Raw genomic sequence first — 23,825 nt, forward strand, 5'->3', positions numbered from 1 at the left:
AGAGACAGCCTCCTAGCTACGTAGACCAGGCTGACCTCAAACCCAGAGATCTGCCTGTCTCTGCCTCCTGAGTGCGCGCACTAAAGGTGTGCTCTGCCACCTCACTCGGCTTGTTTATTTAGTGTGTGCCCAGATGCAGGTGGAAGTCGGCACAACTCGAGGGACGTGGTTCTTTCCACCAGGCTGGTTCCAGGGATCAAACTCAGGTCGTTAGGTTTAACGGCAGGTTCTTTACTCTGAGCCATCTCAGCAGCCCCTATTTTTGTTTGGTATTGTTGTGTAGCCTAGGCTTCCCTGGAGCCCTGGGTTCTCTAGCCTCAATCTCTCTAGCCCTGAGATGACAGGTATGTGCCACCACACCCTGCAGGTCTCTTAAGGTCTACTGCCCACAGCTGTGCTCTTGCTCCATAAAGATAAGAAATAACTAAGGCAAATGGCCACAGGTGACTCATCCGAGAAGGAATTGAAAAAAAAAAAAATTGGAACATTCTTGGGCAGAATCCAGCTGGCTGTCCGGTGTTGTTGGTGCCGCAGCGCTGGGAATGTAAACAAGCTCCCCACCTGCAAAGACTCTGGTTCGGTAAGAAATGGTCCTTAGGAAATACCACCAAGGGTCCTGAAGAGTGCCACCCCCACTCTCGGAAACCCAAGTTCCCTGACTTGGTTTTTTTTTTTTTTTCTTTGTCGTTTGCAGTATCAGGGGTTGAAGCCTGGGCCCTGTACAGGCTGGATATGAATTCTACCACCCAGCCCACACTTCTCTGTTGGTAGCACAAAATAAAATAAGTTTAAACAGTGGCTGGAGAAATGGTTTTAATGAGTCTGGCTGTGCAAGCATGACTTGATGTGGATCCCCAGTGCCCACATAAAAGCTGGGCCCAGCAAGCTGGGTGTGGTGGCACACTTTTAATCCCAGCAACTCAGGAAGCAGAGGCAGGCAGATCTCTGAGTTCAAGGCCAGCCTAGTCTACAGAGTGAGTTCCAAGACAGCCAGAGCTACACAGGGAAACTGCTGTGGGATAATGCTTTTGTACACTGGTTTAATAAAACGCTGATTGGCCAGTAGCAGGAAGTATAGGCGGGATAAACAGACAAGGAGAATTCTGGGAAGAGGAAGGCTGAGTGAGGAGACGCCAGCCCACCATCCAGGGAGCAGCATGTAATAGCACACAGGTAAAGCCACGGAACACATGGAGACATATAGATTAACAGAAATGGGCTGAGTTTAAGTGTAAGAGCTAGTCAGTGGTAAGCCCAGCTAATAGCCAAGCAGTTTTAATTAATATAAGCCTCTGTGTGTTTACTTGGGTCTGAGCAGCTGCAGACCGGGCAGGCCATGGGAAAACTTTCAGCTACAGGAAACCCTGTTTCAAAACAAAACTGTGTGACAAAAAAGCTGAGTCCAGCAACACTCAGCACTGGGGAGGCGGAAGGGGTGGATCCTTGAAGCCCTCTGGCTGGCCATTCTAGCTAATTAGTTAGCTGCATGTTTAGTGAGAGATTCTATCTCAAAGAAATAAGGTAGGGGGCCAGCAAGATGTCTCAGCAGATAAGGGGGCTTGCCACAAAGCCTTGTGACCCGAGTTTGATCCCTGGAACCCACATGGAGAAGGAGAGAACTGACTTTTGCAAGTTGTCCTTTGAACTCGAAGGCATGTCGTGGCACACACATTAAATAAATAAATGTTGAAAAAAATTAAGGTTGGGAGTTGGAGACATGGCTCAGCAGTTAAAAGCACTGGCTGCTTCACCTGAGGACCCAGGTTCAGTTCCCAGCACCCACATGCAGGTCACATCTATCTGTAACTCCAGTTCCAAGAGATCTGATGCTGCCTTTGGACTTTTACAGGCACCAGGCACAAAAGTGGTGCACAGATATACATCTGTGTGTAAGACACCCATATACACAGAATTAAAAACAAACTCTAAAATTAAAAAAAAATAAAGTTGATAGTAGGGAGAGCAGGGAGAACTCCACACAATCCCTTTAAACTCTATAAATTTTAAGTCACAGCAAAGCGAAAGCAAAAAAAAAAAAAAAGGCTGGAAGATGGCTTCTGTTTTTCCTCCCTTCTTCCTCTCTCCTTACTCTTTTTTCTCCCTCCCCTCATGTAGCCCAAGCTGCCCTCCAACTCCCTATGTAGTGGAAGACACCTTACCCTCCTGCCGCCATCCTCCAAGTACTGGGATCTCAGGTGTGGTTTGTGACCTTGAACTTCTGAACCCCCGGCCTCCATCTCTTAGATGCTGGAAAGGCATGCCTACATCACCAGGCTTATCATTAATTTTTCTTTTAATGTATTTACCTGTCTGGCCTCAAACTTGAGGTAATCCTCCTGCCTCAGCCTCTCCAGTACTGCAATCACAGGTGTGTGCTCTCACACTTCGCTTGCTTCTACTGGGCTCTACAGACCAAACACCCCTAACCTCCAAATCTGAAACACAAACTGCCTAAAATTCAAAACTACCAAGATGTGGCAAGTGGACAGTTTCACACCTGGCCTGTCGTGATGGGTCACACTCAACACAATTGTGTACAAACACAAGAAAAAAAACGACTGTCCAAAATGACCTTTGAATGGCCCTGCAAGATGGCTAAGTGTGCAAAGACTTTTGCTGGCAATCAAGCCTGACAGCCTGACCCAAGGAGGTAGAGCAGAGAATTGCCCTTCAAGTTCCTCCATGTACATAATCCTCCAAAATAATAATTATCTTCAAGCTATGCGTATGAGGTAGAGATGCAATGTGAATGAATTCTGTGTTTATATTTGTGTCTTATTTCAAGACAGCTCATTTGCATATGCAAACATCCCAAAATTGGAGGAACTCATCTAAAACCTGAAGCACTTCTGGTCTCAAATACTTGGCATTAGGTTAATTAGCCAATATAAATGTCCTCAAGGCTGGAGATCCGGCTCAGTTGGTAGAGTGCTTGCCTAACTGTGCTGAAGCCCTGGGTTCATCCTCAGCACCAATAAAAGAGCAGAATCAATTTCTTTGCCCAAGGTTAGGGAGGTGGATTTAGGTACATGGGAGTTTTCTCCAGAAACGTAAACTTAGAAAACTACTTCAAAGCACGGTGGTGGCAGTGCACACCTTTAGTCCCAGCACTCAGGAGGCAGAGGCAGGTGGATCTCTAAAGTTCAAGGCCAGCCTGGTCTACAAAGCAAGTTCCAGGATGGCCAGGGCTACCCAGAGAAACTCTGTCTCAACAAACAAACAAACAAAGATTACTTTAGGCTGCACATGGTGGCACACACCTTTAATTTCAGTACTGGGGAGGCAGAGGCAGGTGAATTTCTGTTGAGTTTGAGGCCAACCTGGTCTACATCAGAGAGCTCTAGGACAGCCAGGGCTATATAGAGAGATATGGTCCCAAACAAACAAGTAAACAAACAAAGCTCCTTTATCACTGTATTTACTTGTATATTTTAAGTTTGTGCATGCACATATACAGTAGGTATTGTTAAGATTCTGCCCCCACTCCAGCTGCATGGCCACACATGCACAGTTTAGCCTCTAGGTAAGGGGTCTTGCATCTTAAGTCATCAGTGTGCGCTGGAGATTATTGTGCGTGCATGGTGTGGTCACACGATCTGCGCATGCATGGTGTAGCTCCATAAGCCCACCAGTGCGTGTTCACAGGAATCCTTTAAAAAGCCAGACACAAACTCCCCCCTCTCTCCTCTGTTCTCTCCTCCTCCACTCTCTCTCTCTCTGCACGCGCTTCTTCCCCAGACCTGGTTCTTTTGTTCCCCACCCCCACCAATAAAGCTCTGATGCTGGGTTTTGCTGTGGCTCATGCCTCATGAGCTTTCTGCACGGTAACCAACGCTGCACATCATTTTTAAAAAACAACAGGTATGCACGTGCAAGTCAGGCTGAGTTGATGCTCCCTTACTATGTGGGTTCTGAGGATTGAACTCAGGTCATCATCGGGCTTGGCAGTAAACACCTTCACCCACTGAGTTACTATCTCAAGCCCCAACACAGGCTTTGGAGGCAAGCAAAATGGGCTGTCTACATTTTCCAGGGCTTGTACGAACTTCATGATCCTAGCCAATGACTTGCCGTACCCTTCCCAAGCCTGCTCAGCTAACTGGAGTCTTACTACCCAAGACCAAATGAGGAGACCAGCGTCTGGAGATGCAGCAACGGTCCTCCTCTGCTGACTCTCTGGTCCCCAAGCCTACTGCCTAAGCAATTAACCCCTGAAGTGGCCCTTGGCACTTTGCAGGGTGCAGATGAGACCAGGTGGATGGGCTCCATACAGTCCACAGGACCTCAAGGCATCTAGGCACGAACTGGGGCTCAGCTTTGCAGGCCCAGGCTACCATACCTATGATACCCAAGTACCATCCCCCCAAGTAAGGTCCATCTGTAAATCTGCCCAGAGTTAACATCTCTCTGAGGAATAACAGTCTGACAGGAGAATGACACTGGATCACATAGCCCAGAGGAGCCCTGGTTACCAAAGAATGATAGCACAGCCCAGGTCCTTTCGCCTAAGAGAGATGTCAGAGGGTTATCAGCACTGGGTTTTGCAGTATGAGTAAGAGGTTGTTAGGAGAGGGGAACCACATTCCAGAAGAGGACAATGGGAAAGGCAGGAGGAGAGACAATGGAATGGAGGAAGGTGTATGGAGTGGAGGTGAGCTGGGAGTGGGTGGCATGTGCTGGGACATCACAGACATCATGGGGTTCATTCTTTTGTGCTTTTACTTCCTGCACCAGAATGTGAACAGAGGGAGAGGCATGATGGAACCTGCATTTCACAGAGGGAATGTGACAGGCAGGCCAGTAATTACAGGGACGGAGCAGGAAACCAGTCTGGTCATCTGCATTCCAGATGACAAGGCCTTTAAGAAAGCCACAGGGTGGAACAGCAGGCGAGCGGAGCTCTGTGCCCTGTGAAACATGGGGGTGGGGGGTGCAGACGATGGAGGGATACGATCTGGGTCACTGAGCAGGATCTGGAGAAGGAAGGGAGAGTCGGGGACGGGAGCGGAAAGGTGATGAGTTCCTGCCTTCAGGAAGGCCCAGGACACCCACGTCTAGAAGCCCTGACAGTGCCTGAGACAATGTAGGGGTCAGCCGCACACTGACAACTCTCAAGGATGGTGTTCGCGAAAAGCAGGCAAACGCGGGGATGGAACCCAGGACCTCATGCGTGTGAGACAGGTTCTCCACCCCCTTAGCCACATGTGAGGCCCACCTGCTCTCTCCACCCAAGCCACGCCCCTAGCTCCACATTGGGGGATTCTATGTAGGTTCTACCCAGGCCACACCCCCAGCCCCTCACTGGGGTAGCGCCCAGTTCCTGTCCCACCGCCTTTGATTATCTCAGTGAGGGGCCTTTGATTATCTCAGTGAGGGATACCGCTCCACAGCTTCCCCGGGGCAGCCCACCACAGCCTCTTCAGCTCTCAGACCATCGCTGGGGTTGGGAAGACCTCACTTAGACTCAGTGCGGGGCTCCAAGGGCTCCTTTACACCTAGGTCCAGCTTGCTGGCCTCAGGCAACTCTGTAAGCGGCTGGAAGCTTTTCAGATCAGCCTGCCAGCCTGCAGCCTCTGGCTTTGATAAGGCTTGCTTCCCTCAAGTCTCTCAAAGGTTTAGCCCGCCCCTGCACAAGTCTGGCCTGGGGCGGCCTCCTCTCAGGCTGATAACAGTTCACTAATAAGCAGTTTGAAGATGTTTCATCCACCCTGTTACAGGCCTAGCTAGAGGCCAGTCAGCTCAGAATAATCTCAGCAGCCCTGTGCCCGCCTCGAAACGTCCCCCAAGAACACAGTATGGGAGCCAAGCAGATTTCCACATGCATGCGCTCCAACCGGCTTCCACGGCTGGTGGACTCCATGTTCCAGAGCGGGTAGGAGGCTGAGGTGACAGGGCTTTTCAATAAGGATTCTGAGGCTCAAGCCTGTAGCCTGCCTTTCCTGCCATGGTCATCACCGTCATCAGAACACCAAGATGGCCCTGTAGGTAAAGGCACTTGCTGCCAAGCCTGAGTTCAATCCCCAGTAACCCATGTGGTAGAAGGAGAGAACCAATTCTTGCAAGCTGCCTCTGAACTCCAGGTGCACACTGTGACACTGCCCCCCAATAAATACATGTAATTATTTTTATTATTACACATTGTTTTTAAACAGGACTTTGCTATGTAGCCCAGGGGAGACTTGAACTCATGAGTCTCCCAAGTGCTGGATTAGAAGTGTGGGTTCCAGTCTTTAAAACAACAAAAACATGGTTTTGTGTGTGTGTGTGTGTGTGTGTGTGTTCTTTCCTTCTACTATGTGGGTCTGAAGAACAGTACTGGGTTAGACTGTCAGACTTGAGGGTGAGTGTTTTTGTTTGTTTGTTTGTTTTGTTTGTTTTTTGAGACAGGGTTTCTCTGTGTAGCTTTGCACCTTTCCTGGAACTCACTTGGTAGCCCAGGCTGGCCTCGAACTCACAGAGATCCACCTGGCTCTGCCTCCCGAGTGCTGGGATTAAAGGCGTGTGCCACCACCGCCCGGCGAGGGTGTGTTTTTAAGCTGTCAGGCCATCTCAGTGGTCCCAGCTTGCCCTTTAAACTGCACATTTGGGCTGGAGAGATGGCTCAGGGGCTAACACACTTGGTGTGCAAGCACGAAGACCTGAGTTTGAATTTCCTGCATCCAACATCCATGTACAAAGCCAGGTGTGGCAGTGTGTGTTAGGGTGGAGAGGGTCAGAGGCAGGGGGATTTCTGAAGTTTGGGAGCTGCTTATCCAGCTTTAGCTCCAGTGGAAGATCCTGTTTCAAGAAACAAAGTGGTCAGGGATAGGACAGGCACCCGATGTCCTCTCCAGGCCCCCATGTACACACCTGGATGGATGCACTTGTGCACACATGCATACAAACACCAGTACACAGGACTCATGTAGCCCACACTGGTCCTGAACTCTCTATGTAGCCTAGATGACTTTGAACTTCTGATTCTCCTGTTTCCACCTCTCAAGTACTAGGATTACAGGTGTACCACCACACCCAGCTCACGTGGTGCTGAGGATGGAACCAAAGGCTTTGCACTCGTTAGACAAGTCCTAAGCCCCTTCTGGGAATCTTTTCTGTCTGCTTTCTGAGACAGAGCCTTACATAGCCCAGGCTGGCCTTAAACTCACTATGTAACCGAGGATGACCTTGAACTTTTGATCCTCCTGCCTCTACCTGCAGACAGCGGAGATGACAGGTGGACATTAGCATGCCTGGTTTCTGCTTTATGCTGTACTGGACATCAATCTTTTAAAAGGTTATGTCAACTGGTTGCTCAAAATCAAAACTGGGTGGCAGGAAGACCCAATGGGTGGGGAAAGGTGCTGCCTCCAAGCCCAACGACCTGAGTTCTATCCTCGGGATCCACATGGTGGAAGGAGAGAAGTGACCCTTGCAAGTTATCATCTGATTGCCACTCACTCAGTAAATAAATGCAGTAAAATAAAACCCGTCAGTGTCTGGAAATAGCTTTCATGAAGGTTGTTGGTTCTGAGAAGACAGGTTCAGCGACAGTGACTGCACAGCAAAGCTTCTAAAACCCCCTCTGGCCTTACAAATAAAAGGGGAGGGCTTAGAGAGCTGGCTCAGCGGTTAAAGCACTGGCTGCCACTGCAGAGGACTGGGGTTCGGTTCCCAGCACCCACGTTGTGTGGTTCACAACTGCCTGTAACTCCAGTTCCAGGAACCTGATCCCCTCTTCCGGCCTCCATTGCTACTACACGCATATGGCGCATATACCTATGCTTAGGCAAACAGTCACACGTAAAAACAAATCTTAGAACGAAACAGAGAGACAGGGCCAAGCTTCATGAGTGAAATAAAGAACATGTGTCAGCAGAGGTGGCCAGGAGGAGGGCAGAGGGAATCAGACACTTGAAGAAGTCAGAGGGTTTTTTTTTCTTTCAGCAAATAGAAAAGCATTCTGTCCTCAGCGGGAGCAGAGCAGAAACTGTGCACACAAGATGCCCCTCCCCCTGGGGGACCAGCTTCCTTTGGTGACTTTAGAAGTGAGTCCTTTGACTCATTCCATTTCTGGAAAAAGATACATCAAACGGAGTCAGGGCAGGGGAACCCCGGAAAGGTGCCATGGGAGGCAGGCTCTGGTCTGAACTTGCCCAACATAAGTCAATCTTTCCAAAGGAAGGAACAGAACAACTGTCTTTAGTCTGGTGGCAGGTCAGCAAGATGGCTCAGCAGGGAAGCCGGCTTGCCGCCATGCCCGACACTGAGTTGGATCTCCAAGATTGACATGGTGGAAGCAGAGAACTAACTCCCCCAAGTTGTCCTTTGACCTCCACATTCCCCCTCCCATAAATAACCTGGTAGTACCTGAACTCTTTGTAACCCACCCCTAGATAACATGCACCACAGCAGAAAAAAAAATCCCTGGAAGAAAGGCGGACCCACCATTACTCAGCTCCCGAGACCCTAGGTTCCAGTTGCCCTCCTCCTAATCTGAGGCTTTACCATGTTTACAAAGCCACACAGCCTAGAGGCAGAACTGTAGAAAGGCCAATTCTATGGGCCAGAGAGATGGCTGGGGTGGTACAAGCTTGGGGACCACAGTCTGGATGCCAGGCACCCATATAGAAAGCCAGGTTGTGGAAGTGTGCACCGGTAAGTGTGCAGAGCTTTGGGGAGGTGGAGATAGGCAGAGATCCTGAGTGAGGTCTTGCTGGTCAGCTAGTCTAGCCACACCAGTGAGTTCCAGTGAAAGACCAAAACTCAACAGAAGTGGATAGTGGCTGAGAAGGACACTGGACATTGAACTCATTGCATGTTTGTGTGTATGGATGTGAGTACCAGCATGCACTTTCTCTCAAGTGTATGCATGTACACACACACTCCCCCACTCACCCTTATGAGTGCTGACAAACTATGATCCATGGATCAGACACTTGAATTTGTAAATAATCTTTTTATTGGAATGTGGCCACATCCACTCAGTCGCATATAATCTGCAGCTGCTTTGGAGCAGCTGCAATGGACGCTGTGCCCTCAGCCTAAAACCTTTACTGCCTGGCTCTTTTTCCTAATTATGGTTTGGTCAATTCCACCTCATCTCCCTCTTCCTCTATTCCAGCTCTTCAATTCCCACTACCACTTTCTCCTCCCAACTTCCTATTATCTCTCTCTCTTTTTTAAAGACCCATGGAGTACACTTACTGTTGCCAGCATGTACCTGGATGACTGGACCTCTCAGGTACCACAGGGACCCCTCAGGGACTACATCCCTGAAGAAAACCAACTCTCCTTCCCCTGGCAACCACCAATTGACAGTAACTTCTCAGCTAGGGGTGAGACTTCAAGAGCCTCTCCCGTCCACATTCTTGGCTACCTCGATCATGTGCGTACTACCTGGGTCTTAGCAGAAGTAGTTTGCTGGTCCCTCTACTGTATCTAATTAGCTTGTTCTGGAGGGAGGGCCAACTTTCCACCATCAAAAAAATGTCCCAGGCAGGGATCACCAGAGGTGAGAGAACACCCATTATTATGCCTGACAGCAGGAGGGATTAGAATGAAGTGCAGAGTGGATTAACTATGGGGAACCATCACCAAGTTCCAGAGTGCTAAACTTCCAAAAGGAAGCAGGTACTTTGGTCTCTGAGCATCTTCACATCCCTATAAGCCTAAGGAGGCCAGCTATAATGGCTCAGAAGCTAAGAGCACTGGCTGCTCTTGCAGAGAAGTCTTGGGTTCAACTACCAGCATCCACATGGAGGCTCACAACTGTCCATAACTCCAGTTCCAGGGTAGCCAATGCCCTCTTCTGACCTCCACAGGCACAGGGCACCAATGTGCAGAGACACACATGCAAGTAAAACACTCATACACATAAAATAAAACTAAATATTAAATTTTTTAAAACTTTATTTTTATTTTATGTGCATTGATATTTTGCCTGCATGTATGTGTGAGGATGCCAGACCCCCTGGAAGTGGAGTTACAGTTGTGACCTGCACTCTTGACCGCTGAGCTATCTCTTTAGTCCCATATATTAATTTTTTTTTTTAAAAAGCCAGCTATAAACTATTCACGTAAGTCAGCAGCGGGGAAGCAGACGGCTCAGTGAGTAAAGACGCTGGCCGCAAGTCTGGCCCCTTGAGTTTGATCCCGAGGCCCAGAAGGTGGAAGGAGAGAACCGACTCTTACAAGTCATGTGACCTGCACACAAGCTCCCCATACAAAATCAATAAAAATGTAATAAAAAACTTTAGATGTAAGTCAGCAGCCAGTTCCTATGGTCGGAAAATTCCAGAACCTTGCAAAGGCCTTCATTAGCATTCTTTAAAGCTACAATGGCGTGAGCTTGAATATATTTTAACATACCCTGTGTGTGTATCAAGGTCAGGCTGCGAGCTGGCTATGACGAGGTGGCTGGTGGGAGGGATATCTTCTTCCCCCACCCTTGTCTCTAAAGAGATAGTGTCTTGTGTTACCCAAGTGGGGTTGCAAATCCTGGCTCAAGTGATCTTGCCTCAGTCTATGAATGGGCTGGGGCCACCACGTCTGGCTATCTTTATATTTGATAATGCTGATATTTGGTTGTTTTCGGCTTCCATTTTCATGTGTATGGGTGCGTATGTGTGTATATGTATGTTTTCTATACATGTGGGTACACATATGTGTGTGAGTGTGTCCCCCTGTGAGCAAGCATTTGGAGGCCTGGGGTTACGTTGGGAATCATAATCACTCGTCCACATTACTCATGACGGCAGAATCTCAGTCAAACCCAGGGCTCTTGCTCTAGGGATCCCCAACTCTGCCTTCTGAGGCCAGAGTCATAGGAGTGCTGCCAATCCTGCATTTATATGGGTTCTGGGTCTGATGATTAAACTCTAACCACTCAGTTGTTAACCAGCCCCTGGAAGGTGATAGCTGGGAGAACTATAAACAGCAGGGACAGTATCTGGCAGACTGAAACATTTATTTGTTAGTTCATTCATTCATTTGAGGCAGGTTCTCATGTAGCACGGGATGGCCCTTGACAGACTGAAACATTTATTTATTCATTCATTTATTTATTATTCATTTATTTGAGGCAGGTTCTTATGTAGCGTGGGATAGCCCTTGAACCATAATGAAGCTGAAGATATCTTGAACTCCTGATCCTGCTGCCTCTACTTCCCACATGCTGAGGTTATATACATGTGTCACCACAGTGACCTCACTTATGTATCCTTTTACATGTATTTTACGTGTGTGTGGTGGTGGGAGGAATACACGCTCCACATCATCAGGCTTAGCAGCAAGCACCTTTACCTGCTGAGCCACCTAGTGGCCCTCACCCTGTCTACTCTTTATAGATTATCTGCAGAGCCCAGGTTCAGATTTGTTCTAGAGAGTCCGGCACCTTCATCATCTCCTCCTTCTCTGGATTAAGTGAGTCTAACTCTACCACCCGAACTTCAAAATGCTGGGACAGCACTGTACACGGTGAAAACCTCACCGTGTGGTAACTGGCAGAGGTTAGAAGCCGGGGGTTTCAGAGTGGAGAGATGGTTCAGCTGGGAAGCATGAGGACCTGGCTTCGAATCTCCAGCGCTGGGACAGGTAGATCCCTGGAACTTGTTGGCCATGTCCAGTAAGCATCTGTCCCACCAGGGCTATACCATGTGGGTAGTACCTCACATCTCTGCCTTAACCCTTGCCACAATGGACAGACTTTGCAACTTTCTCCTGTGGGGCACTATCTAAGTCTATAACTGACTTTGCTCCCAGTGTACAGGGATTCACTATTTAGCCCAGGCTGACCCTGAACTCAGCATTTTTTAGCTTCAGTCTCCAGAGAGAGAGAACAGTGCCATGCCAAGATGTCTACTCATCGGTGTTTCTTTACAGTTCTCCAAATCGTTATTCCTTTACCTTACGGCTTATTTAGTTTCAAATTCTTCCTTAAAATTCTGTCCCAGGGCCAGCAAGGTGTCTCAGTGGGTAAAGGCACTTGCTGCCAAGTTTGATCCCTGGAACTCACATGGAGGACGAAAAGAACTTCCTGCAGGCTGTCTCTTGACTTCCACTCACAAACCGGGGCAGTGCACGTGTGCACAAAACAAATAAATACATGTATGAAAACTGTTTTTAATAGTTCATCCCATGGGAGCTGGCCCAGGGGGTAAAGTGTTTGCCCAGCAGGCCTGAGGACTTGAGTTTGACACCAGAATTCACGCAAAAAATCTGGATGTGGTGGCACATGTGTGTAATCCTGGCACTAGGGAGGCTAAGACTGGGGGTTCCTTGGGGTACATTGGCCGGCCAAACTAGCCTACCTGGTGAGCTCCAGACCAGTGTCGAAACCCGCGGCAAGGCAGGGGAGATGAATCCGAGGGCAAAGTGCAGGATGTGTGAGCATGAAGATCTGAGTTCAGATCCTCAGGTAAAGCCAAACCCAGCAATGTACATCTGTAATCCCGGGTAGCTCACAAGTCAACTAGCTCTGTGAATGCCACAGCAAAAGAGGGACCCTACCTCAAACAAGGTGAGGACTGACACCCGAGGCTATCGCCTGATCTACACACACACACACACACACACACACACACACACACACACACACACACACACACACACACACACTGCACTGTGTTTCCAGTTCCTTTCCTCCCAGTACATTCAGTCTTGAATTCACTAACTGCCATCAGTTTTAAACACATTGACATATTTGTGTGCACATGTGCCACAGTCCACATGTGGAGGACAACACAAAAGAGCTGGCTCTTTCCTCCCTCCAGAGCCCTGGGACTCAAACGCAGGTTACTAGGCTTGGCGACAGTGCCTTTATCCAGTGAGCCACCTTGCTGCCCCAATCACCATCAGTTCACCAAAGAGACACCCAGAAGCTAACTTAGCTGCCATTCCCCAGCCATGGGCAGCCACAATTCCACTGTGTCTGTGGGAAATGCCCACTCTGGACACTTCAAGTTCACTTATGTATCAGAGCTTTCTTTTCATTGCTGGATTAACATTTCATCATAGAGATGGGCTATATATGTTATTTATCCCTCAGATTAGCATGGGCATCTGGGTTTATTTCCATTACTGGGCTTTTACGAACTATCCTAGGGATGTCTGTGCACAGATGGACCCTGGCTTGCAACGGTTTGTCTTAGGATTTCTCAGCTTTATGACTGTACAAAAGCAGTATGTATCCTTCCAATAGAAACTGTACTTCAGGGCCAGTGAGATGGCTTGGTAGATCCAGGTGCCTGCTGCACAAACCTGATGACCTTACTTTGATCTTCAGGACAGAAGGAGACAACTGACTCCACCCAGTCCTCTGACCTCCACCTCAGTGCCGGGGCAGACATGTGCACCCCCCTCCACTAAATGAATAAAACTTTAGAAAAGAAACTATACTATGCTGCTTGCTAGACTGTATTACAATGTATTTTTTTCTTTGGGTTGCACTAGACTTCTAGGTCCTCATGACTATAAGGTAGGCACTGTACCACTGGTCTACAACCACAGCAGAACTGTTTTTACTTCGAGACAGTGTCTCAGCAGGTTGCCTGAGGTGACCTCAAACTCACCCTGTAGCCTAGGAAAACCTTGGATTCATGATCCTCCTTTTCAGCTTCTCAAGTAGTTGGAATGGTACACCTGTGCCACCAGACCAGGTTTTCTCCTTCCTTCCTTCCTTCCTTCCTTCCTTCCTTCCTTCCTTCCTTCCTTCCTTCCTTCCTTCCTTCCTTCCTTTCTTCCTTCCTTCCTCCCTCCCTCCCTCCCTCCCTTCCTCCCTCCCTCTCTTTTTTATAATTATCTCATAGGGCTGGGGAGATGGCTCAGAGGGTAAAGGTATCTGCTGCCAAACCTGGCAACCTGAGTTCAATCCCCAGGACCACCATGGTAGAAGGAGAGAACCGATTTCCCCACATTGTCATCCACTGACCCTCTACACATGCCCACACACTGTATACAGAAACGTACACACCCTCCACACACACATACTACACACAGTTAAAAGCTTAGCTCACAAAGTAACAGGTTTCTTTATGACATTTTCACACTTAATTCCGGTAGCTCTCCACTCCACCTTCTCCAATGCACCCTCCCACCCTCAATATTGCTCCTTCCACTTTCACTATTTTACGTGTTCTATTGCCTCCCCGTCTCACAGGCCCCTTTCTGGTTTCCCACCTGGAATATATATATATTTAACAATTAGAAACAAGGATCTACACATTTGGTAAAACATGCGGTATTTGTGAGGAATGGGCCCAGCTTTAAATGCATTTCCAACTTCTGATGGTTTCTCAGGACGAGTTCTCACCAGAAATCCCCAAAGCATTTTTGTGTGGTGTATGCACCTGCGTGTGTGTGCAGGGACCTTCGTGGAGGGCTCGAGGAGGAGGTTGGGTGTCCTGCTCTGGAGTCAGAGTCTCTCACTGAACCTGGGGCTGCATTGGGAGCCAGCCAGCAAGCCCAGCTCTTATCTCCACCCCCACGCACAGCACTGGGGTTAGAGGTGTGTGTACCTCGTTTTTTGTTTGATACGGGGGTCTCACTATGCAGCTCTTGGAGGTCTTGGTGTTCACCTTGAAGAACCAGCTGGCCTCGAAGAGACCCCATCCTGTCCCCAGAGTGCTGGGATTGAAGTTGCGCACAAACAGAACTCTTGGCTTCTATTCGTTGCGGTTTTTAAACGCAAGTGCATAAACATCTTCACCCAGGTTTTCATGCTTACACAACAAGCACCCGTACCCATCTAGCCCCTCCTGTAGCCTTGCTCTACATTTTTATAGAGCTCTGTATTCCTTTCTCTGGGTTAGACCCTTAATTCTAGGTTTAGTCTCAAGACTGTAGAATCAGTTTTTCCAAAGCAACTACAGCATTCTACATTCCTACTGGAAGTACAGAGGGTCTCAATCCCTCTATCCTCCCATCTGCCCTTATCTCCTCTCTCTTTTGGCTAGAAGGATGGATCCTGCAGCATATACTTGTCAGGCAACCACTGCGGAACAGGGCCACGCTCACAAGTCCCCGTCTCTCCCAAACTTCAGTTAGCACTTCCTGGACCATGTAACAAAGGGGCACAGTGACCCATCAATCACCCTACCCACCACTACAAGCACCCAGCTGACATTTGATCCTAACCACCCTGACATAGTGAAAATGTAACCACATACTGTTTCTTTTCTTTTCTTTTTTTTTTTTTTTTTTGGTTTTTTTTTCGAGACAGGGTTTCTCTGTGTAGCTTTGCACCTTTCCTGGAGCTCACTTGGTAGCCCAGGCTGGCCTCGAACTCACAGAGATCCGCCTGCCTTTGCCTCCCGAGTGCTGGGATTAAAGGTGTGCGCCACCACACCCGGCTCCACATACTGTTTCTTAAACATGTTCTGTCAGAACCTTTAGAACTGCGGCCCCCCCCCCGCCCCCCCCCCCCCGGAGATATGATGATACAAATCAGTGTATCTGCTTTTAATACTTTGTTTTTCTAGACTGAGTCTCATGTAGCCCAGGATGGCCTCAAACTCACTGTGGAGCGAAGGAAGCCCTTGAACTCCGGGTCATCTTGCCTCCACGTTTCGAGTGCTGGGGTTACAGGCTTGTACGAACCACCACACCCTGGCTTCCACAGTGCTGGGAATGGAAGTCCAGCTTTGTGCTCAGAACAAGCACTCACCAAATGAACCACATTCCTGTTGAGCCTAACTACATTTCACACTTAATGGAAGGGATGACTCTATTTACTCACAAAGGCAGAGAAGCCGGCTGAGTTCAGTTTACTCACAACTTGATTTGAATGAGAAAGAGACCGAGTGCGGGAGAGACAGCTGCAGGGGCTGACGCACCAAGCTCGCAGGGAGGAGGACATTGTTTTCTTCTAGCTGCTTTCCTCCCCTAAAAATAAATTCCTCCCAGTCCCTCCACAGCCACCCCTGGAAAGTCTTGCACCTGGGGAGAGGGTTTGTCACAAGGTAACCAGCCAGCTCCAGGTCCCTTTCAGCAGGGAAAGTGTTTACTTAACAAGTAACAAAGAAACAAAGTGCTCGGGTTTAGACAGGATTTGGGGCTCTAAATAATTTAAGGCAGCTGGAGGTGAAAATTGCTGAAAAGTCACAGATGGGGTTGGGAGAAATGGAAACATGACCCAGGATGGGAGAAATGAAGGAGACCGTGATAGGAGATCAGAACTATGTTAAACTCGTGGTAGATAAACACAGGGAGGGAGGCCCAGCTGCTGGCCACAGCCAGGGTGCCTGGGGTGGGTAAGCCGTGCAAGTGGCCAAATTGCTACTGTGTGACAAGAATGCAAATTACACCCAGCTCTGCAAGAAACCGCCGAGGGGCCACGGCAATGGAGCAAGTCCGGAGCCATTCACCAGTGAACTTAAACCACAGACCCTCGGAATTTCTCTAACCTGTGACACTAAACTAGAAACAACCTGGGTGCCCAGCCCTTGAGAAGTAGGGGTTCAAGGCCAATCTGGGGTGGGGTAAGACTCTAGCTGTGCCAGTTTGCGAAAGGTGGAAAGACAACCCACTTCACAAAACTGCCTGCTGACCTCCAGGAAATAATAATAAATAATGGAAATAAGGGGCTGGGGAGGTGGCTTAGTAGTAGAGTTTTCCCAGTACGCAAGGAACTGGGTTCCAGCCGCAACACCATACAAGTAAATAAATGGTATAAAACACAACTCTTTACAAGACGAATCATTTCTTTAGACGTCCTGCCCCTGCCCCAGAGAAGGGCTTGGGGACCAACAGGCGTAACAAACAGGGACAAACAGGACAAACTCCTGATCCAATCCAAACCACCAAGACACCCAACTCTCCTGGACTCACACCACCAACAATCTAGGCTTGGGGTGAGAGATGGCTCAGCGGACAAAAGTATGTGCAGCACAAGCCTGGTGACCTGAGTTCGAATCCCAAAGCTCACAGAGAAGTGGAAAGAGAATCTACTCCGAAGTTGTCCTCTGGCACCCGCACTCACACACATCATGCGCACACAACGATAAGATCATCCGGGGTCTGGAAGCAGGTTCATATGCACAGGTTATGTAACACTGAGCATGGACCATATGCCAGACATTCCAATACATCCCTTACTTATTACCCACCCCACCCCCCCAACCCACATCTAGTCCGTATTCTCATTTTAACGAGAAGACTGAAGCTTGGTGATGTTACATGGCCCATGACAGAATTGGGACCAGACCCCCCAGGTCTGACGTGACAGAGACGTCTTTTCCTTACAGTTCAAGGGCTAATCATTCATCCAGACACCTGCAAAAAACAAAACAAAAAACACAACCCCTTCGTCTTCAAATTGCTCTTGCTCACCAAGCTGTGTGCACACGCTCAACAAGAAATAAAAAGGCCGTTGAACGCCACAGACGCGGATCCCAACGCCCCAGAACTGAGGAAAGACGGAGAGAGACGTGCTGCTTCAGTGATAAACTTGGAGGAACTTTCCCCCTCCTGGCCAGCCGTTTCTTCTACCAAGCTACAGGTAATTAAAAAAGAAGATAAGGAGAGGACAGCAACAACAAATCTCTCAATTTGGCTGCGAGCAATCAAAGTTGCAGCGCACCTGCTGAGTTCTCAGCCCGGAAGGAATTTAGAAAGCAAGAAGCAAAACACGCCCGGTTTGCACCCAAACGCTGGCGGGCAAAGGTGTCGAGATTCCTGGAGGGCCTAAAGTGGTGCAAGGAATTGCTGTGGGGGACACTCCACCCTTGACCCTGGCCCTGGTATCCCCAGGCTAGGAGCAAAGAGCTGCATTTAGTTGAGTGGCTTTTCTCTTTCCTTTCCAGGAAAGGTGGCTGCAGCGTCCACGGCACTGAGACAGGGTGGCTGGGTATGGTCTGCACCACTGCACCCCACATTCTCCACTTGGAAACCCCTTGTATGAAGAGGTCACCTGCATGGGAGACGCGAACGGCCCTGAGGCCGCTTTGGGAGTATGTTGTCTACCAAACGTTTCCAAAGGGTCCCCATCCCCGGCTCCTGCGCCGCGGAAATCGCCCCGGCCCCCTCACCTCCGCAGGGTCCCCCACAGGCCGCTCTCTGCCCCGCTGGCTCCTGGGTCGCTCCGGCAGCCTCCGCCCGGCCTCCCAGGAGCCGGAAGCGGTGTGCCGTGCGAGATCAAGCTGCGCGTGCGTAGGCCGTCCCCAGGGGGCGGGGCCCGGAAGAGGGCAGGGCCCCGTCAAGAGGTTGCTCCTCCAGGTACCTGGGACTTGGGGACTTTGCACTTAGCCGGGTCTATCCTTTTATCAACCTCAGACCTCAACATGCATGTGTACAGGTACACACGCTCGTACACACCACACGCACAAACACATAGAAAAACGGAAAAAGAGAACAGAAAGAAAAGTTACAACAAAAATCCCCAAAGCTAGTAGAGTATCACCTACTGCCAGCTTTTAAGTCTCACAGTCCTGTCCCTTGCTTAGGCATACCCTTTTCTTCTTTAATAAACTCTCTCTCTCTCTCTCTCTCTCTCTCTCTCTCTCTCTCACGCACACACACACACACACACACACACACACACACACACACCCCTAGGAAGCATAAGATGCCTGCAAACAAGCTGCTGAACACTGAAAAGCATATCAAAGACCCCATTGGGGTGGGGCGGCAGGAAAACAGGCTGGCCAGCAGCCCGATGACCTGACTGGATACAGGGATCCACTTCCATCTTGGAAGGCGAGAACGGTCATCACAGAGTGGTCCTTTGACCTCTACCACACATACGCCATTACATACAAGTGCCTTCCAACCCCAACTATAATAAACAGTAGTAGCCACAGGCAGGACATCCATAGTCCTGTAACTAGCAGAACAACACTTTGAAAAGAAGGAGGGGGCAGATGATGAAGAAAAGCCTGCCATCGGTGTCTGGGAGGCTCTAGGTCTGTTGTTCTTCCTTCAAAGTCTATGCACACCTAGGGCCTCCTAGTAGTCTCAGGTAACCTGGGGCTACTCTGCCCAGCACCAACTCCAGACATTTGACAATGTTTGGAGACATTTTCTCAAAACATTAGGCAGGTGCTATTAGTGCCTAGTTGGTCGGGATCATTGTTCTAAGAGTATTACTTGACCTGCTCCGTTTCCGACCTGGGCGGGTTCATCCCTCCTTAGGCAACCTGATGGTCCCCGCTCCCGGGAGGTCACCATATTGATGCCGAACTTAGTGCAGACACCTGATCGGCATAGCGCACTACAGCCCAGAACTCCTGAACTCCAGCGATCCTCCTGTCTCAACCTCCCAAGTAGCTGGGACTACCGCGCCCAGCTCTAAGAGAATTACTTGGCCCTTTCAAAGGCCAATAGTGCTGATGTCATGTACTTGAACCTTGAACTTGCCTGAGTCTTGATTTTAAATACTCTATACAAACTGCATACACACACACACACACACACACACACACACACACACACACACACCATAGACTCTCATGTATTCAGGTTGCCCTTGAATTCACTATCTAACCTACTTCAGTGTTGAGCTTCTGATCCTCCTGCCTCCACCTTCTGAGTTTTGGGATCACAGACATGCACCTCCCATGCTGAAGGTGGAGTCCGGGGTTTTGTACATGCTAGGAATGCTCTACCAGCGGATCCACATCTCCAAAACCACACACATGTTTTCTAAAAGGCAACTACCGTACTACCTACTCTTTAATTCTCTTCAAAATTTGGCTTGATTTCAAAGGGGCAATGTTCTAAATCTTGGTGACAATCAGAGTCCTCTCTCCCTGGGGATTCCCAGAACCTAGGACTGTTTGCTAAGCACAGACTCACGCCAGCCCAGCCCAGCAGATTTGGACAGCCCCCAGAGGGAGGAAACTCCATGCTCTGGGTTGAACTGTCTCCTCTCAATTCATATTATAGCCCCATCCCTTCCCTTATTGCAGAATAAGACCATGGCTCAGCAAAGGATCTTGCCGCCAAGACTGATGACCTGAATTCTATCCCTGGAACCCACATGTGAGAGACGAGAACTGACCTCTGTACTCACACACAGATTCACACAGAAAATAAAAGTAAATAAAGTGCAAGCTCTTGCACATGTGTTTATCCTGACTCACAATGAGCTTCATAATGGAGTCCCGACTCCAACATGATGATGGGGGCCTTAGAGGAAGGGAGCTTGGAGGCTGGCATGATGATACGGTCAGTAAAAACACTTTCCTTGCAAGCACCAGGCCCTGAGTTCGATCCTCCAGAACCCACGTAAAATAGTGAATGAATGAGTGAATGAATGAATGAATGAGCTGAGCCTGAGGGGCAGAGATAGGAGGGTCCCTGGGGCTTGCAGGCAGCAGCTGAATCAGCAAGCTCCAGGTTCTGTGAAGACCTTGTCTCAAAAAAGAAGTGATAGAGGGAAATAGCTAGAATTAATCTCCAGCCTCTGCATGCGTGTGCACACATGTGCATACGTGTCCATGGATGAACCTGTGCACACATCACACATGAAACAAGATGGGAGGGCACATGGGGAAGGCCTGCCAAGGTTGCCCTTTGGTGCGCATAGCATACATGAACACCTATAGGTAGGTGCACACGTGAACAAACACACATACCACAGAAAGAAAAAGGAAAGAGCGTTTGGGACCCCAGTGAGAACTTTGCAGGATGATGCCGTCACAAGCTGCAGAGCTAGCAGAAGCTGGGAGGAACCTGACACCCTGTAGATACCTTGACCTTGGCCAGCCAGGCCTCAGAACTACAACAAAATAATTCTGAGATTTTAGCCACTAAGTACCAGGTGTTCTATCACCACATCAGATAAATACCCTGCCTGAGTCTAGGTCCTGCGGATTTTTCCCCCCGAGACAGGGTTTCTCTGTGTAACAGCCCTGGCTGTCCTGGAACTCATTTTGTAGACCAGGCTGGCCTCGAACTCACAGAGATTCACCTGCTTCGGCCTCCCCAGTGCTGGGATGAAAGGCGTGCGCCACCACCGCCCGGTGCTGCTGGATTTTTTACAAGGCCAAAGTTGAGTCATGGTCCTCAGAGACTGACTGGTCCCTCTGCTTCTCCCCAGGCTGCTGCTGATACTTGCTCACACCGGTGAAATAGAGTCAGAATGTACCAGAGAATGGAGGAGCATAAGGAAGAGAGGGGGCCGACGCCCCGCTTGGGTGGGTGGACGGTGCTGGACTCACCTGAGCTCAGCAAAGGTTTGCCACACAGAGGACAGTTCGAGTGGCCCAGGAAGGTTCCTCGCACCAGCTGGTGCCCATTGACACACTCCCGCCTCCCTGGAGCGTCCTGAATCTTATCCTTTAGATGCGTGGGACTCTTCCCCTGCACAAGACAATGGTGGGTCTCAGGACGTCTTCTGCATATTCTGGTATAAGCCCCTTGAAGCACACGAATGGCCAGCCTCTCCCCTGAGGACCCCCAACCACCAGGTTCCACCCACAGAACAGTCTAACTGCTCTAATGGCTGGACCCAGCCACTGCCCTACACAGTCAAAAAGCCCAAGCTCTGGGCTTGAACTCACACCAATCAGTACCCTGGAAATCTCCACCCCCGCCTGCCCCCCACCGGCCCCCCCTCCCTCCTGAACACAGGAAATCCTATATAAACCCTGTGTTCTGCTCAGTTCTCTGCTGCTTCTCACCTGAGCAGAGGCAGTCACCTCCTGGGTCTTTCCCTCCCCAAGCATCTCTTGTGTGAGGTTTGTTGGATGTGACTTTGTGTGGTATTCCTCAGACTGCCACGATACCTTTCCCCTCAGAGCTGGAGAACTTACATCTGGTCCTTTTGTGCCCTCCACCTCCCCATATCCAGTCCTGGCTTGAATCCCGGGGTTCCTGACTCACCTTCTCCTTTTGCCTGGTGACCCTGCTCCGGAGAGAGCTCAGGCTGCGCTTGACTCTGGTGCTCTTGTCTGTCTTCTCGCTCTTGCCCCCACCGTCCTCACTCCTAGAGGGTGGGAAGGAGGTGACAAAGGGCTCCAGGCCACTCTCAGGCCACTCCGGGAGGTGCTCCTGGAATCCATCTCCCCCTTATGTGACCCTGCCTGTGGTTCCCAGTTCCCCGTCCTCCCTTCCCTTCCCTCCTTTTCCTCTCCCCTCCTTCCTTGCCCGTCCCTCCCCTCCTCTCGCTCTGCAGCCCAGGCGGTCCTTGAACCCATGATTATCCTGTCTCAGCCTTTGCTCTCCAGGTGAAGTCAGCTTTTAGGGGACTTGGCCTAAAGGCCCTGCTGTAGCCACCAATGGCCGCTTGTGCTTACTCAGACAAGAACTCAAACCAGGTGAGGCTGGAGTGGGCTCCTCCAGGGCTGACGGGCATGTGAGCTCGCTGACGGGCCCTGTAGGAGCAGAGCGGGACAGACGTCTAAGTTCTCAGGCCACCGAGTCCTTATCCTTCATTTCTGCATCCCCAGGGCTTCAGGGTACAGGCGCATCTCAGGGGCCCCGTCTGAGGGCCCACCAGCGACTGTGGGCCGCACACGGACATGACAGCAGGCTGTCCAGCAGAGGGCGGTGGTGCTGTGTCTTGGACGGACCACATGAGCACACCGGGAAAGTTTTCTAACCGATCTCAGGAAACGGACACCTTTTCTCGATGGTGTCATTCTCCTCTAGGTTCCCTTTCCTCATCTCTCCATCCTCCTCCTCGGCACCCTCCCCCTCCTCCTCTTTTCTCTTTTCTTCCTTCTCCCCTCCCCCTCTTCCCTCCTTCCTTCTCCTTCTCTTCGGCAGTCTCACTACGTAGCCCAAGTGAGCCTTAAAGTCACAATCTTTCTGCCTCCCCATCTCCCCAAAACCCGGATGAAGGCACATTATTGTCACACCCATCCTTTCTTTTTCCTACCGGATCCCCGGAACTGTCTGCTGCCCCGTCTACGCCCATACTTGTCCCTCATATGGCCTCCCCCAATATTCATGCATACACACCCCCACCCCCACACCCCCACACCCCACACCCCCATCTCTCCCTCTGGCCTCACACTTGCTCATCTCCCCCGGCCCCTGGCCCTCACACCCACTCCCTTCCACACCCCCGTCTCTCTCCCGGCCCCCGGCCCTCACGCCAGCTCCCTTCCACTTACCCGTGGTACTGTCGCAGCTCCTGAAGCACTTGTTGCACTATCAACCTAGGGGAGGGTGGGTTACAAACATCTGCACCATGACCAGACCCTAGGCCCCCGTGCACACTCTAACCAGGCTGACCTCCAAGCTGAGGATGGCCTTGAACGCTTCCAGTTCTCCCGCCTCCACCCACGGAGTGCTGGGGTGACAGGGAGACACCACCGCATGCCTGGTTTACGTAGTACTAAGGATGGAGTCCAGCCATGCTAGGTGAGCACTCTATGAAATGAGCCGCAGCCCCAGCAGGGCTGCTTACAAGCAGCAGTTACGTCCTCTGCCCCCCCTCACCTCTACCCACCTCCCCCCTGCAGTCCTGTGGGGTCCTCTGTCTGGTGTGGGGCAGACACTCACACATGGTCTGGCTCCACATGGTCCTTTTCCAGGTTCTCTAGCACAGGCGGTTCAAGGCCTAGAATCAGTCCCCAGCACAGGGGACACAGGGATGAGCAAGGGTCCAGCTCTACACCTGCCCACCCCAGCCCCGGAAGGATAAGAGGCTGTACCTATAACACCAGCAATGTCTCAGGGAGGAGAGACGGGAAGAAGCCACGGACCGTCTTAACCGGTCTGTGCAACTGAACCGACTCTCCCAGGCACACTCAGGAGCTACACCCACTGTTCCTTCTTTCAGAGTAAAGCCAGGGAGGCTCGGACCCACTCAGAAGAGCAGGGTGGACTTGTATGACAGTTTGAGTGGCGACAAAGGAATGTGGTCAGAGATTCAGAGTCCAAGAGGGAAATGGAGAGAGAGC

General features: G+C 50.2%; 1 protein-coding gene across 5 annotated transcripts in view; it reads right to left on the bottom strand.

The window, feature by feature from the left end:
• The window catches only part of Arhgef18 (Rho/Rac guanine nucleotide exchange factor 18), a 107,850-nt gene that overhangs the window by 49,303 nt on the left and 34,722 nt on the right, over positions 1-23,825 (bottom strand). For 4 of the 5 annotated variants that reach the window (XM_076560504.1, XM_076560503.1, XM_006970201.4 and 1 more), the window contains exons 6-10: positions 23,425-23,482; positions 23,034-23,078; positions 22,212-22,289; positions 21,799-21,901; positions 21,135-21,276 (exon numbers count right to left, since the gene is read on the bottom strand). In XM_076560504.1, coding sequence (XP_076416619.1) covers positions 21,135-21,276; positions 21,799-21,901; positions 22,212-22,289; positions 23,034-23,078; positions 23,425-23,482 — 426 coding nt within the window. Of the gene's footprint in view, positions 1-18,002; positions 18,139-21,134; positions 21,277-21,798; positions 21,902-22,211; positions 22,290-23,033; positions 23,079-23,424; positions 23,483-23,825 lie in introns of those variants that run through there. The other variant, XM_042268352.2, reaches the window with a different exon arrangement.

Source organism: Peromyscus maniculatus, chromosome 23 (assembly GCF_049852395.1).
Source record: "Peromyscus maniculatus bairdii isolate BWxNUB_F1_BW_parent chromosome 23, HU_Pman_BW_mat_3.1, whole genome shotgun sequence".
Taxonomy (NCBI): domain Eukaryota; kingdom Metazoa; phylum Chordata; class Mammalia; order Rodentia; family Cricetidae; genus Peromyscus; species Peromyscus maniculatus.